Below are 16,932 nucleotides of genomic sequence, written 5' to 3'. Positions count from 1 at the left end.
CAAATCTAAATCTGCCTCTTTATCCTTCTAGAGTATAATTCATCTTCCTCAATAAAGTTAAACACTACTATACGTAGAGATTTAGATTCCCAAAGGTTAATTAATAGTACTTACTCTTGTTTTGTCAAACAGTTCTGAAACTTTAAGAAAAAACCTGGAAGGGAAAAATATTTCATCATAAGCTATCTTAGAAATAATTTCCTATTTCAAATGTTCAGAGACTATGGCCCAAACCATATTAACAATGAACGTTTTAATCTCTTCACAGATATTTAATGGTTTTGTTCACTGCAAACTTCATTTAGTTCAACAAAAATCTCTCTATATGCCCACCCATAACAGATTCATTGTAACATACTGTTACAGAAAATCTTCCCATATCAAGGTAACAGTCCCATACATTAAAAACTTAAAAAATGTGTCTGGATATTCTTTAGTAATATGGCACATAATACTAAATAAAGCCTATACCCTCAAATTATTAAAGTATACAACAATCACATGCAAAGAGACAAAAAGCTGACTTAAAAGGAAAACACTAAAGCCGGAAGAATTCTTGAAGCTATCTGATAGCTATGTTTCAAAATATTTTTGGCCACACCAGTGGCATGCAGAAGTTGCCAGGCCAGGAATTGAACTCGAGCCACAGCAGTGAAAACGTGGAATCCTTAACCCACTGGGAATTTCCAGAAACGAATAACCTCTATTTTTACCTCAGAATTCACCTTGACTTTTAATGAAAAAACCTATCTCTTGGAGTTCCTGTCATGGCTCAGCTGTAATGAACCCAACTAGTATCCATGACCATGTGCGTTTGATCCTTGGCCTCACTCAGTGGGTGAAGGATCCAGCGTTGCCATGTGCTGTGCTGTAGGTCACAGATGTGCTGTGGCTGTGGCATAGGCCAGTGGCTGCAGCTCTGATTCAACCCCTAGCCCGGGAACTTCAATATGCTGCAGGCGTGGCCCTAAGTAAGAAGCAAAACAACAAAACCTCTCTCTCTCAAATGCTGACACCAACTAAAATATCCCAATGCTAAACTAATAAAAGACATTATGTAAAATATGCAACTATAGATAACATTATAATTGGGTTAGGGAAAATACTATTGAAAGCTAAAATAAATTTTATGAATTTCACTTCATTAAAAATAAATTTCTTTGACAGGCTTTTGTCACAAATGACAAAATTCACAATTTCCCTTCTTATCAAAGACTTAACTAATTCTTTGGGAAGGCAGTATGTTAATTAGTGTACGCTATGGTGCCTTGTTTTGTTGAAAAATTGGATCTGACACATCTACTGAGGCAGGATATACTTTTATCCTATTTAAGTTTAAGGATGTGGTTTAGAAAAAGGCATGGACTATGAAAGTAGTTTTCCATTTAAAATTTTAAAAATATCTTTCAATTATTTTTCTTTTATTAAAAAATATTTTTCAATGAAGAGCTGGGTTTAAACATTATAGAAGCAACAAATTATTTATGGCTAGATTAAAACTTGGCTTCCAATGATATATATATTCTAATTCCAAAACAGCATTTCTTATTTATAATGAACTTAAAACCTAAGAACGTTTCTCTCTCGCTCTCTCACACACATACACAAGCAAACTGGCAAATTTTCATCAAACATAACATTGTAAATGTTAAAATTATATTCACTAAGATCAATTTTTATTTATCAGATTTAAAAAAATAAAAGAGAAAGGGAAGAGAAAAATGACACCGACCTAAGTTTACAAAGAAGCTCCTTATTATCAATATGTTTTGATAAAAATATTCCAAAATGCCTGCTGGGTCAGAAGTATTGTGTGTGCCCGAGCTGCCAACAAAAATTTTGTTTTATTTAATGTTTTAAATCATAATTCTTACTTGCATATATCTGTAGAATCCTGAGTTCCTAAAGCATATAATGAAGAACCAATTCTATTGTAATCATCTGCAGCACCTATGGAAAAAGTTTTAAGAATTTAATATATTTATTGACTGATTCAAAAATAGTTACTGAATTCCTACCTGCCCAAAAATGTGTATGTAGTATGAGATACCCAAAATGTAGTCAGAGAAATGACAAGAACTATAACACAATGTGATGAATATTATATTAGAAGTAGGTATAAACTATTTTGGAAGCAGGGGAAACGTGGTCCCCTTGGAGGAGGTCAGGGAAGGATTTAGACACCACAGAAAGAGTTGGAGCTTGTAGGATAAGCCAATATTTACTAGGCAAAGTGGAGGAGAGAGCATTCTGGATAAAGGCCAGGGAGACATAAAAAAGCAAGGTATATTCAGAGAGCCTTCTGGGATTATGCACTGCAGGGTACAGAGGGGAGTGGACAGAGTTGAAGATGGAAAAATAAATAGGAAGCATCTTGGGGAAAAAAAGGTTTTGTAAGCCATGATGAAGTTCAGATTTATCTTGTGGTAATGGGTGTTATGAAACATTTTAAAATCCTAGTAGTGGTGAAATCAACATGATAAAACTTAATTTTTAATTTATTTTTTTATTTTATATTATTATTTTTTGTCTTTTCTAGGGCCACTCGTGACATATGTAGGTTCCCAGGCTAGGGGTCTCATTAGAGCTGTAGCCGCCGGCCTACACCAGAGCCACAGCAACGTGGGATCCCAGCCGCGTCTGCAACCTAGACCACAGGTCACAGCAACACAGGATCCTTAACCCACTGAGCAGGACCAGGGATCAAACCCGTGTCTTCACGGATACTAGTCAGGTTACCACTAAGCCATGCTGGGGACTCAAAATATTTATTATTTTAAAGTAACAGTATTAAAATCATTATACGTTAATATTTCAAATAAAAAATAAATATACGTATATATATATATATTTTTAATTAGTAAGCATAGTAACTGTTGGATTTTTACCAATCTCTTTCATGTCTGGATTAATATAAGATAGCTCCATTCTCTTAAATTGCTTTTGCATTCAGTCTGCTGTGATGCACTGTTTTTGCTCAAGTATGTGGAGAAAAATCTAGCCTCAAACAGATAGGTAGCTGGAAACAGAAAAGGTGTCTTACTAATATTTTCAGATACTCAACAAGCAGTAATTTCCTCAGGGTCTAGTTGCACTGGGGAATCTAAAATCCTATTGATGAATTTTGTATACTCTATTATATTGAACTCCAATGGTATATGTGATATTTATCCTAAGAACATAAGGTTGGTTTAATATCTGAAAATCAATCAATTAACCATATTAATAAACTAAAAAAGAAAAGCCATATGGTTATCTCAATTGTTGCAAAAAGAGCATCTGATAAAATCCAACATTTACTGCTGACTTAAAAAAAAAAAAAATCCTCCCAGAAAACCAAGAATTTAAGACAATGTTCTCAACCTGATAAAAGGCATCTGGGAAAAAACTATACCTTACATCATAATTAATGGCTTAAGACTAATGCATTCCTCATAAAGTAAGGAACAAGGTCGAAGTGCCTGCCCTCATCACTTCTATCAGCACTGTACTGGAGGTATAGCTATAGGACAATGAGGCAAGGAAAAGAAAGAAATAGCATCCAAATTGGAAAGGAGGAAATGTAACTGTTTTTATGAGCAGATGATCATGCATGTAGAAAATCCTAAGGAATCTACAAAATAGTTAATAAAACTAACAAGTGAGTTGATTTAGAAAGGTTGCAAGACATAAAATCAGTATTGAATTACAGTGTACTTCTATATATTGGCAAAAAATAACCAGAAACTGCAAAGTAAAAAATATATCATTTACAATAGCATCAAAAGTTAATCAGGGATCTAACTAAAGATGTATAAGATCCGTGCAAAAGAAATGATACAACATTGCTGAGAGAGAGAGATAACTAAAAGGAGAGATATAACCATGGAGAGATATAACTATGTTAATGGAGAGATATAACCATGTTCACGTATCAGAAGAACCATTACTGTTAAGATGTCAATCCTCCCTAAACTGATCTATAGATTCTACACAATCCCAATCAACATCCCAGCAGGCACTTTTGCAGAAAGTGACAAGTTGATTCTAAAATCCATATGAAAATGCAGAGAACCTAGAGGCCAAAACACTTCAAAAGAGAATAATCACTTATATCTGGAGTCTGATATATGGCACAAGTGAACCTATCTACAGAAAAGAAACAAACTCATGGACATGCAGAACAGACTTGAGGTTGCTGAGGGGGAGGGAGTGGGATGGACTGGGAGTTTGGGGTTAGTAGATGCAAATTACAGCATTTGGATGGATAAGCAATGATATCCTGCTGTGTAGCACAGGGAAACTATATCTAATCACTTGTGATGGAAAATGATGGAGGATAATGTTAGAAAAATAATGTGTATGTATATATATAACTGGGTCACTTTGTAGTACAGCAGAAATTGATAGAACACTGTTAAGTCAACTACAATTAAAAAAAAGAAAAAGAAGAATAAAGTTGGTAGACTTGACACAAGAAAAGATGTTCAACATCATCAGTCATTAGGGAAATGCAAATTAAAACCACACTAAGACACCACCACTGGCCTATCAGAATGCATAAAATTTAAAAGACTAATTAACTTTGTGGGCAAGGATGTGCAACTGGAACTCTCATGTATAACTGGTGGGAATGAAACATGGTACAATCATTTTGGAAACAAGTTTGGCAGTTTTAAAAAAGTTAATTATTTGGAGTTCCTGTCGTGGCGCAGTGGAAACAAATCCGACTAGGAACCATGAGGTTGCGGGTTTGATCCCTGGCCCTGCTCAGTGGGTTAAGGATCCAGCGTGGCCATGACCTGTGGTGTAGGCTGCAGACGCAGCTCAGATCTGGTGTTGCTGTGGCTGTGGTGTAAGCCGGTAGCTGTAGCTCTGATTAGACCCCTAGCCTGGGAATCTCCATACACCGAGGGTGTGGCCCTAAAAAGCCAAAAAAAAAAAAAGTTAATTATTTACTCACACGTGACCCAGCCATTCTACTCTAGGTATTACCCAAGAGAAATGAAAGACTTACATATAGATGGTTCATGTCAACCTTATTTGAAATAGCCAAAAGCTAGCAACAATCCAAATGTCCACCAACAGCTGAATGGATAAACAATTATGGTATTTCCACACAATGGAACACCACTCAGCAATAAAGAATGAATTGCTGATACTCACAACAAATGGATGAATTTCAAGATAACTGTGTTGAATTTCAAAGTCAAAAAATAAGAAGTATGATTCCATTTATATAAAAATCTAGAAAATGCAAACTAATTTATAGAGACAGAAAGCAAAGCAGGGGTGGCCTGGGGACAGGGGCAGGAGGGAGGGATTGCAAGGGGTCACAAGGAAACTTTTGGTGGTGATAGTTCATTATATATATATATATATATTATTTTTTTAGTTCATTATATTGATTGTAGTGATTTCATGCATATGTCAGAACTTATCTATCCAACTCTATACTTTGAACACTGCAGCTTATTGATATCAATTATACCTCAATAAAGCTGTTAAAAAAAAAACAAACCCATTAGTCTATCTTGCACTTTAAATGAATCTTTTACATACATGATTTTGATCATTTAAAAATACTGTTTCAATAAATCACATAGCTCTTCCAAATGTTGATACATTTCAGCATATAATATAAAAAATATCACACTATTATCATCAGACAAATCTTTAATTACTGGGAAGCAAGGTTATGGTGAATGATATAAGTTTTCCAAAATTCTAATTATTGCTGGAAAACGTAACTCTTATCACTATCAGTGAACACTGTCAGTTGTTTTCCTTGAAGTATCAGCCTCATCTAATTTTTAAGAAAATATCTACCAAATACTCAAGCCTGAATAATCAGCTTGTCAGCTGTTCTTTGAAGTAAAAAGGGTGTTTTATGAAAACAGCTGGTTCAGTTGCAATTCATTCACTAAAATACTTTTCTAGAGAACCATCACACTTCAGTATACAAAATACTTTATGCACACCTCCCATTTCATCACTCAGAATATTAAAAAAATACACTCAAGGGAGGAGGAGACTAACTACAAGCAATAATCTCACTGCTTCACCAAGGACATTCTTTTTCTTTTTTGGCCTTGACCCTGGTATGTGGAAATTCCCGGGCCAGGGGTTGAACAGCCACAGTAGTGACAATGCAGGATCCTCAACCACTAGGCTACCAGGTAACTCCAGGAACATTGTTTTTTTCTTACTTTTTCTTTTTTTTTTTCTCTTTTGGTCATCCTGCAGCACATGAGTTCCCAGGCCAAGGATCAGATCCTAACATCTGCAACCGGATTCTTAACCCACTGTGCCACATGAGAACTCCACCAGGGACTTTTTTTTTTTTTTGGTCTTTTTGCTATTTCTTTGGGCCACTTCCACGGCATATGGAGGTTCCCAGGCTAGGGGTTGAATCAGAGCTGTAGCCACCGGCCTACGCCAGAGCCACAGCAACGCGGGATCCGAGCCGCGTCTGTGACCTACACCACAACTCACGGCAATGCCGGATCGTTAACCCACTGAGCAAGGCCAGGGACCAAACCCGCAACCTCATGGTTCCTAGTCGGATTCGTTAACCACTGCGCCACGATGGGAACTCCACATTCTTAACTGAATTTTTTAAATTGCAAATGCACTGTGGGAAAGCATATGATGACTATTAGTACAGTTTGGTGCCCATGCCTTGATTTGCACTAAGGCACCAGCAATTTATCCACCACGGCTTTTGCAACATCGGTGTAAATGTCAACATGGTGAAAAAGACATAAAACATCACAGAATTATGAAAATTTTGACCTCCCTCACAGACTTGCTAAAAACAGCCTTGGGATCAAGGCTTCGTAGACCAGTTTGAGAACCATGGCTCTATATCAAGACTTTTGCAAGTGGTAAATAACATAATAACTTTATTATTATTTCATTAAAAAAATGTAAGCTTTAGTCACAGAGAAAAATCTTACTTTTGTGGGATCTTGTCATCCTATCAGATTTAGCAGACGCATCCTTAACTCGATTATGATATTCTAAAAGGAATGTTCGTTCATGCTCAAAGAAATCATCTACATCCTATGGGATCAAAAGAAAATATGAGCTTTTTTCACTTATTTGCTTTAGTCTAACATGTAAACCACTGTTACCCTTCTAATCATAAAAGATCATCAGTAAAACAGCATAGCTATCCTTGAATGATCGGATGTTATACTGATTTCACCAAGAACTTCAGACTTTAAAAACATGTGTTTTTATCTATCAAGTAAGAAAGAAATCTACAGTTTTGAGAGCTCCCATATGGTGCATGCTCACATGCTGTACTTCGAAATGCATTCCTACTCGTGCTCTGCCTCTACAATCCTGCTTTTCCAACAGATACAGTTCTGCCAGTGCAAGTGATCAATTGCTTTTAAGAAACAAGTAAAAGAGGCCTGGTAGACAAGTGAAAATCTGCTTCTCTTGGTCTATTATGCATTCGCTGGGCCATTTCTGAATGCTGCCAGGCCTCAGTCATTACGGTCTTCTCTGATTGCTCTGGGGAATCTGGCCAAACCAGCCATTTGGAAGCACCCCCCCCCCCCCTTTTCTGACTGCACCTGTGACATGAGGAAGTTCCTGGGCCAGGGACTGAACCCGTGGCACAGCAGTGACCCAAGACACTGCAGTGACAATGCTGGAGTTTTAACCTGCTGTACCACAAGAGAACTCCCTGGAAGCAATATTCATATTAAAATTTCACTATTTTTTGGAACATAGCTAGAAATACATTAGAAATAAAAACTATTAACAGTACTTTCCTCTCTTTTAAAACGGCAATTGTTTATTTTCAAAAGCACTAGCTGAAATGATACAATTTGAGACCCACATCAAGAGAACAAGGAAGCAAAAGTTGGTACTGACAAAATATCATTTAACATCTGTTAATTCATGTGTACTAATTTTCATAACTGTAAAACTGGGGATAAAACTAACCTGTAGAGTTATAGTGAAGATTAAGGAAATGTGGTCTAGGTTACTAAACACCACACTGTAAATGTTCAAAAATGTTACTTATTACTTTAATTAAATTATCAAATTGATAATATGGTGGCTTATACATAACAAGAAAAAAGTTCAATATTAATGTATGAGCAGCATCAAAATGGAAGTAACCTCTTTACTACACAGTAGCCACAGCAAATGCAGTGTCAACATATCAACTGACCTGTTTCTGCAAAATCAAACTATATATCAAATAGTACTTTACATCTAAATTTTACTGTAGATGTATTTATAAAAACAGGCAATGATGACAAAACAGCATTACTTATCTCTTATTAATATCTGCTTGATAATGTAAACATTTTTCTGATATTATAATGGTAAAAGTTTTCAGAAAAAACAATTCTTGTACCATTTTTAGAACATCATTAAGAAAAAGCATTATTTAGGTAAATAATTAACTTGGTATTTTCACACATATTATCTCATTCAACCTTTCCAACAATTTTGTGAGTTAGACGCTATTACTAACCAAATTCTGAAAATAGGAAAACTGATGAAGAAAAAGAAAGGGACTTTTCCTAGGGTCATGTAGCTACTATGAGACAAAACGAAAACCTCAAGTGAACTCTTCTCACTCCAAACCTAAACCCAGGTCTGCCCCTAACACCTGAGAGACCAAGGGAAAGTGTACAAATGGAGGCAGCCCCTCTGTGACCCCCCTGTGGCTCTGTAGGGCACCTGGAGGGACCTCATGTGTACTCGGCTGGACTTTGATTCCACCCTACACACTCATCCTCTCCCCTGTGCTTTCCCCATATCCCTCGGCCACATGTGAAGCACACACACCAGTGGCACAGTCTACACACAGGCAGATGAACTCGAGAAAGAAGCCCATGCAGGACCCAAAAGAAGGCTTGGGATTTGGGCAAGGAAATATGGAGTTCTAGATACCTGGACAACCATCTTTTGGGGGAAAGAGGTGTAGGCTCTGGGTGGACAAATCCCCTTGGACCTACAGACCTCTCATCCCCTGAAGAAGGGAGCACTGCTCTAAAGGGTGGAACCCAGGACAGGGGGCCTAAGAATTCTACTATCCAAACTTTTCCTTTACTCCAATATAATCTTTTGCACATCTCAATCTATCATCCTCTTACAAGAAGTAAATTCTCAAACCAGTATCCTGTTAATCAAATAGAATCTTACCTTAATAAAATCAAAAAATAAATAAAAAACAGAAAAACATTTTAAAAAACAAATAAAATTTTACCTTTACTCCAGAAACAATTACTCCATCTGCTGATTTAACCATATTTTTAAAGAAATCTTCAAGTTTCTCTTTTTTATTTTTTCCTCTTACACTCAACTGCAGGAAAGATAAATTTAAATTAGCATTTCTTTTAAGATTATAAATGGTAAGTAATGCCTCTTAATTCTTTGACATCAAAATAGCAATTTCAAAAGGATCCTAGTTTTTAAAGTAAATGAAGTGGCAATTTTATCATGAGTATTAATGATTTTCAAATTCTGGGATGTTACAGAGGAGTTTGGTCTCCCTCCCAAAGAATTCAGGTTCAGGATTTCCCTTGTGGCACACCGAGTTAAGGGCCTGGCGTTGTCACTACAGCAGCTTGAGTTGCTGCTGGCGAGGGTTCAGTTCCTGGCTTGGGAATTTCCATATGCTGCAGGTGCAAGCAAAAATAATAATAAGGTGAGGATACAGTGGTGAAAAATTAAAGTCTTATTCCCAGAGAATTTACATTTTAGTAGAGGGAGACAGATAACTGATATATAAACAGATTTTTAAAATACAGACACATAATTTCAGATAGTACTAAGGGCTGTGGCAATGGGATACAGTATTTGGAGGTTGAGTACTCTAGCTCAGGTGTCCCTGCAATGATACACCATCCCTCACTTTATACCTATGCTGCTCTACCCTATTATTATGATTATTATTATTATTACTGTCTTTTTGAGGGCCGCTCCTTCAGCATATGGAGGTTCCCAGGATAGGGGTCTAATCAGAGCTGTAGCCACCAGCTGACGTCACAGTCACAGCAATGCATGATCTGAGCCTCGTCTGTGACCTACACCACAGCTCACAGCCATGCTGGATCCTTAACCCACTGAGCAAGGCCAGGAATCGAACCCGCAACCTCATGGTTCCTAGTCGGATTCGTTTTTTCCTGTGCCACGATGGAAACTCCTACCCAATTATTATTAAGGCCAGAATAAGGGCCAGAATAAACAAACTTATAAAGGTAAGGAAGTGATAACAGCAGTCATGTGTTCTTTAGCAATCCTATTCATGAATCATTTTTATTTATTTATTTTTTGTCTTTTTAGGGCCACACCTGTGGCATGTGCAAGTTCCCAGGCTAGGGGTTGAAATGGAGCTGCAGCTGCTGGCCTACACCACAGCCACAGCAACATGGGATTCTTAACCCACCGAGAAGGCAGGGATTGAACACACATCCTTATGGATCCTAGTCTGGTTCATTACTGCTGGGCCACAATGAGAACTCCATGGGTCATTTTTAGATTCTTATAATCCTTGACTAACTAATATTCTTTACAAATCCTAGTTATAAGTGACCATAGGCTAGTACCACATACCACATTTATGCCTGTGAAAGTACCCATACTCAAATGCTCTATTTCTGTGATCTTGAGTTACACTTCATACTTTTCAAAAAAATTATTTTCTCTACTACTAGACTTAGGATAGTTTAACGTCATCTCTACTAAAACAAAAAAACCAGGAGTTCCCACTGTGGTTCAGTGGAAATGAATCCGACTAGTATTCACAAGGATGTGGGTTCAATTCCTGCCCTCTCTCAGTGGGTTAAGGATCCAGCATTACCATGAGCTGTAGGTTGCAGACGTGGCTCAGGTCCTGCGTTGCTGTTGCTGTGGCTGTGGCACAGACTGGTAGCTGAAGCTCCTAGCCACAGGAGCAGCCAAAAACACAAAACAAAACAAAACTCCAGGAGTTCCCGTCATGGCTCAGTGGTTAACGAATCCAGCTAGGAACCACGAGGTTGTAGGTTCGATCCCTGGTCTTGCTCAGTAGGTTAAGGATCGGGCGTTGCCGTGAGCTGTGGTGTAGGTTGCAGATGCAGCTCGGATCCCGTGTTGCTGTGGCTTTGCTGTGGCTCTGGCGTAGGCCTATGGCTACAGCTCTGATTTGACCTCTAGCCTGGGAACCTCCATATGCCACAGGAGCGGCCCAAGAAATGGCAAAAAGACAAAAAAAAAAAAAAAACCTCCAAAGGAAAAATTTATATATACACAAAATTCTTTGATCTTGATGTTAACTAACTGTAAGCAATCAAGGATTATGCTTACATTTGTTTTCTGCTAAAATCAAGTTAATCTTCTCATCCAAATATAAATGCCAAGATCTCTATCACCCATCCACTAGAGATATTTTATCTAGGGAGGTCCCCTCATGGCTCAGTGTTAACAGACCCAACTAGTATCCATGAGAAGGCACGTTCGATCCCTGGCCTTGCCCAGTGGGTTAAGGATTTGGTGTTGCTGTAAGCTGTGGTGTAGGTCACAGATGAGGCTTGGATCTGGTGTTGCTGAGGCTGTGTTGTAGGCCAGCAGCTGTAGCGCCTATTCAACCCCTAGCCTGGGAACTTCCACATGCTGTGGGTGCGGCCCTAAAAAGACGAAAGAAAGAAAGGAAGAAAGAAAGGAAGAAAGAAAGGAAGGAAGGAAGGAAGGAAGGAAGGAAGGAAGAAAGAAAGAAAGAAAAGAAAGAAAAGAAGGAAAGAAAGAAAGAAAGAAAGAAAGAAAGAAAGAAAGAAAAGAAAGAAAGAAAGAAAGAAAGAAAGAAAGAAAGAAAGAAAGAAAGAAAAAGAAAGATATTTTTTCTAGCACCATGAATGAATACACTTTCAACTTCAACCACCTCAATCTCTCTTTTTGCACTGTAACAGTTTTCATTCAGGGAGGGAGGGAGGAAAGTTAGCAATCAGCTCTGAAGAAGGTCAATTAAACAGATTAAGAGTAAATGATTACAACTGTAAGGAAATGACTTAAAACATCAAAAGTCCAATTAACACAATAAAAAAATTAACACACACAAAGTTAATGATTAGCCTAAAAGTAATGTGGAATTCTTAAGCTCAGCTATCTCTCTGGAATTCTCTATAAGGCTTCAGAAGACTCCAAACTCAAATTTAAGAAACACTAATCAATTTAATAACCCTGTTTCTTAAGAAATTCACAGTTCAGGATGAAAATCAATACCCTACGTAGTAACATGACTTAACTTAATTCTTCACTTAATCTACTGAAGTTGTACTGAAAAGTCCTTTATTTATTTACTTACTGCTTTTTAGGGCCACACCTGTGGCATATGAAAGTTCCCAGGACAGGGGTTAAATCAGAGCTGCACCTGACCTGTGCCACAGCAACAGCCACACCAGATCTGAGACACATCTGTGACCTATGCTGTAGCTCAAGGCAACATCAGATCCTTAACCACTGAGGGAAGCCAGGGATCGAACTGAATCCTCATGGATACTAGTCAGATTCGTAACCCCCCGAGCCACAACGGCAACTCCCAGAGTCTTTTCAATTGCCTTGAAAAATGAGAACATTACGGGGTGTGGGGAGTTCCTGTTGTGGCTCAGTGGGTTAAGGACCCAATATACTGTCCTTGCAGGTTCAATCCCCTGGCCCCGCTCAGTGGGCACAGGATCTGATGTTGCTGCAAGCTGTGGCAGAGGTTACAAGATATGGCTCTGAACGGTATGTTGCCATGGCTGTGGTATAGGCCTCAGCTTCAGCTCCAATTTGACCCCTAGCTCAGAAACTTCCATATGCTGCAGGTGAACTAAAGAACTAAATGAAACTGAGAATGATGTTTAACCAAATTGAGAATTTCAATTAAAAAAACAAATTTTTTTTTTTTTAAAAAAGGGTGGCTTAAACTTTCTTTTTTGCTTTTAAGGGCTGCACTTGCAGCATATGGAGGTTCCCAGGCTAGGGGTCTAATCAGAGCTGTAGCTGCCAGCCTACATCACAGCCACAGCAACACAGGATTTGAGCCTAGTCTGCAACCTACACCACAGCTCAGGGCAACACTGGATCCTTAACCCACTGAGCAAGGCCAGGGATTCAGCCTACATCCTCATGGATCCTAGTCAGATTTGTTTCTGTTGAGCCCCAACGGGAACTCCTAAACCTTTTCTAATAACTCCCTGACCTTCAGCTGACTTTCAAAATAAACCCTGATCACTACTTTGATTGATTCAATACTCACATCTTGATTATATTCCAAGAAGACATGGAAATTTAAATCTTTTCTCAAAATGGGATGTGCCGCCACACGACACAGGAACACCTCATGCATTGCAACGGTCTTCTTGAATATTGCCAAATATTCACTAGAAACAATACACAAAACTAAAGGTAAGACACTGCATCAACTGGGAAATCATCTGTGACAAATTTTTTCAGCAAATACTATTTGAATTATTCTAAATGAAAAATCAGAGATACAAAGACAAAATCCATGTAAACAAAGGTTTTAGTTGAACTGTTAATGAAATATATAAAACCCAGCTCTGAAAAGACTTCATGCTAGTTAATAGTATTTACTATATTTAAATGTTAATGTTCTTAGATTTTATGAACCTTTCTTCCTATGCAAGTTGATGTTAAAACTACAGTGGTGTTTGTTTTCAGCTCCAGAGAAAGTATACTACAAATTATATTGTACCATCTTAATGACTCTATTTCGAGATAACTACTGCTTTTAAACGTCTTCATATTAAAAGAATCAAAAACCAAACCTCAGTAAGCATATTTTCAACATTAATAATTATTTTAATTTAATGACCCAAGCAAACAAGAAAGAAACACACCAAGGAGAGACTAAAATTTTTTTTGCCACTATATCAAAGAACTGTGTTTAAAATATTTTAATATAACCAGTGAATCACAACGATCATATAGTAATATATGTCAGTTTGGGAAGAAAGAAAAAAACACACACTCAAGAAAAAAGCCCATTATTCTTGCTTCAACTACGTGCAAGGAGGTTAAGTTCTACATACCAGCAAACCAGCAGGACCAATGTTGGGAGAAGTTTGATCTCTGTGAGGGTAGTCATTCAGTGAAGACAAAAAAGAAGGATGCAGAGGATGGAGGTAGCAGTAGAATAAACCCAAGGTTCTCTGTTATCCAACCCCTAACCAGACCACAAAAGAATCATGATCAGGGCCACTGGAAAACCACAGATTCTTCAATTATAAATGTGCTCCGCTAATTTCCAGTTTTTAGTCTTATAAACTATAGAAGTATCTCTCTGTCTGCTATAAGACTACTGCTTGCACTCAGTATTGACAGAATTCTTAAAATATCTGTCACGTTACACTTTAACAAAGATATCTATTTTGTTAATTTATCTTGTCAAGAGTTTAGCATTCTGAAAAGGGGTCTAGCAGTAGTACGAATATATGCTTAAAAACTGAAATTCAGTGGAAAGAGGAGAAAAGGAAATGCACAAAGGGGAGATATGACCAAAAAAAGAGTGATGGAGGTGATGATAATGCAAGGAAAGTTATTTCCTTGTATAACTCTCGAAATACAGAAAAACAATATGCAATAAATTAAAAATTATTTCAAATGTTTAATAAAAGGGAAAGATTTTCAGAGAATTTATTAAAAATGAAATAGAAATTATTTTAATTTTAAAGGACTTAATATATACACCCTGCATATATGAAGCTAATAATCATTTAATTAAAAACATTTAAAAAAACTATTGTCTCATTACTTTGCTCCTATTCTTTTCCCTTCAGTCAGAGGCCAAAGGCAGAGCAAAGAGGGGGAAAATTACTTAAACACATGCACAGTTTTTTTTTGAAAAAGAAAGCAGAATATATTCAGAGTTGCTCAGTGCACACTTCTATGAGAAACAGAAGTCTTGGTAGTATGGACTTATTGAAAAAAGAGAACCAAACTGGTAACGACTAATGCCTTGTAAATAAAAAACAAAATGATTTCCATTGTGCTTTAAAAAGTCATTATTTCCCTTTCTATTATTTTTCTTTTGGATCCTCTGTTTTCAATTTTCAGAGTCTATTTAAAATGTGAATTTAAAGAATTTTACAACACAGACAATTATTCTATAATTTTCCTGTAGGCTCTGATCATGATCACTAACACTGGTTATATGGCTTAAACCTGCATCTTCCAGAAAGGGTCACTGTGGTGAGATGATTGAAAGAATGGGATATCACAGAGAGAGGGGAAAAAAAATGGCATTAACAGCAAGCACAATTAACCACAAAAATCACATACGCTTCCAGCTCCTGTTTCATCTTTGTGAATTCTTCTTTTGTCATGGACCCTTCTCCTTCTCCAAGCTTCTGCAGTTTTTCCCTTGAAGCGTCAAAATCAGGTCTTGGTGGGGCTGGAGGGATCTGTAACAGAACAAATGACTAGTTTTTTTTTTTGTCTTTTTTGTTGTTGTTGTTGTTGTTGTTGCTATTTCTTGGGCCGCTCCTGCAGCATATGGAGGTTCCCAGGCTAGGGGTTGAATCGGAGCTGTAGCCACCGGCCTACGCCAGAGCCACAGCAACTCGGGATCCGAGCCGTGTCTGCAACCTACACCACAGCTCACGGCAACGCCGGATCGTTAACCTACTGAGCAAGGGCAGGGACCTACCCTGCAACCTCATGGTTCCTAGTCGGATTCGTTAACCACTGCGCCACGACAGGAACTCCATGACTAGTTTTAAAGACTACTTTATTTCTTGTAGCAGTTATACTAGTGTCACCATAAAAGACGGTCATGTGGGAGAGCTAAAGACACCCTGAATGAACTAGATACGAAGAATATCCCAATTAAGGTTAGAAAATTTAATTAAGTCTAGAAATTAAGATCCTTGAGCTCCTTTACACCAAGGAAGAAACAGCAGAGCACGATTTTCTGGTATTAGAACAGTGGTCTCCAAACTTGCGACTGCAGATTCTTATGTGACAACCCAGAGCCCTCAAATGTATATGTGCATAAAGCTCTGACTACAAACTAAATGAATGTGTATAGCAAATATGCATACTATTTTTCAGAAGTATGCAAACGGTATGATTAGAGTGTACCAGAGGCAGAAAGCACTGACTTAAAAACAAGAGAACAAGACACAGACACAGACTAATGACTAACCTCATTCTATTTGCCCATAGTAAGGGGGAAAGTAAACACTTACTTTAAATAAAAATATAAGATCTAGAAGGGACACATCATCCAAGGGAAGGATATAAGAAAAAAATTTATCTTAGGAAGAAGGGCTTACAAGTAAGAACTACTAAGGGAAAATGATGGAAAAGAAAGAGAGCAAGTAAGGTAAGAAGAAAAAAAGTAAGCAGGGGAAAGTTAAAATAATGACTAGAAGAAAAGGATTACATCAAGGAAAGCTATAAGAAGCACCAAGGACAAATCAGCACATTCACTGATGCCTGCACACAGCATCTACTATGTGCTAGGCGTGATGCTGAACAATAGGCATAAAAAGATAAATAAGACATGGCCTTGGAGTGCCTGCTGCGGTTCAGCAGGTTAAGAACCCAACATAGTATTCTTGAGGATGTGGATTTGATCCCTGGCCTCATTCAGTGGGTTAAGGAACCAGCATTGCTACAAGCTGTGGCGTAGGTCACAGATACTGCTAAGATCCCAAGTTGCTGTGACTGCAGCTCCAATTCAACCCCTAGCCCAGGAACTTCCATAGCTTCAGTTGCAGCCCTAAAAAGAAAAATAAAGGGAGTTCCTCTTGTGGTAGTACCATGAGGATATGGGTTCAATCCCTGGCCTTGCTCGTGGGTTAAGGATCCAGCCCTGCTGAGAGCTGTGGTATAGGTCACAGACAAGGCTTGGACCTGGTGTTGCTGGGGCTGTGGGGTAGGCCAGCAGCTGCAACCCCGATTCGACCCCAAGCCTAGGAACTTCCATATGCC

At 38.0% G+C, this 16,932-nt stretch overlaps 1 protein-coding gene across 3 annotated transcripts in view; it reads right to left on the bottom strand.

The window, feature by feature from the left end:
* The window catches only part of SNX6 (sorting nexin 6), a 49,149-nt gene that overhangs the window by 18,545 nt on the left and 13,672 nt on the right, over window positions 1-16,932 (bottom strand). For all 3 annotated transcript variants that reach the window (XM_047795320.1, XM_047795322.1, XM_047795323.1), the window contains 6 exons: window positions 15,277-15,398; window positions 13,232-13,355; window positions 9,221-9,316; window positions 6,939-7,044; window positions 1,875-1,950; window positions 115-154 (listed from right to left, as the gene is read on the bottom strand). In XM_047795320.1, coding sequence (XP_047651276.1) covers window positions 115-154; window positions 1,875-1,950; window positions 6,939-7,044; window positions 9,221-9,316; window positions 13,232-13,355; window positions 15,277-15,398 — 564 coding nt within the window. The remainder of the gene's footprint in view (window positions 1-114; window positions 155-1,874; window positions 1,951-6,938; window positions 7,045-9,220; window positions 9,317-13,231; window positions 13,356-15,276; window positions 15,399-16,932) is intronic.

The sequence above is a fragment of the Phacochoerus africanus genome, chromosome 9, assembly GCF_016906955.1.
Source record: "Phacochoerus africanus isolate WHEZ1 chromosome 9, ROS_Pafr_v1, whole genome shotgun sequence".
Lineage (NCBI taxonomy): Eukaryota > Metazoa > Chordata > Mammalia > Artiodactyla > Suidae > Phacochoerus > Phacochoerus africanus.
Note: the sequence above shows the minus strand (reverse complement) of the source record. Positions and strands in the feature narration are given on the sequence as shown.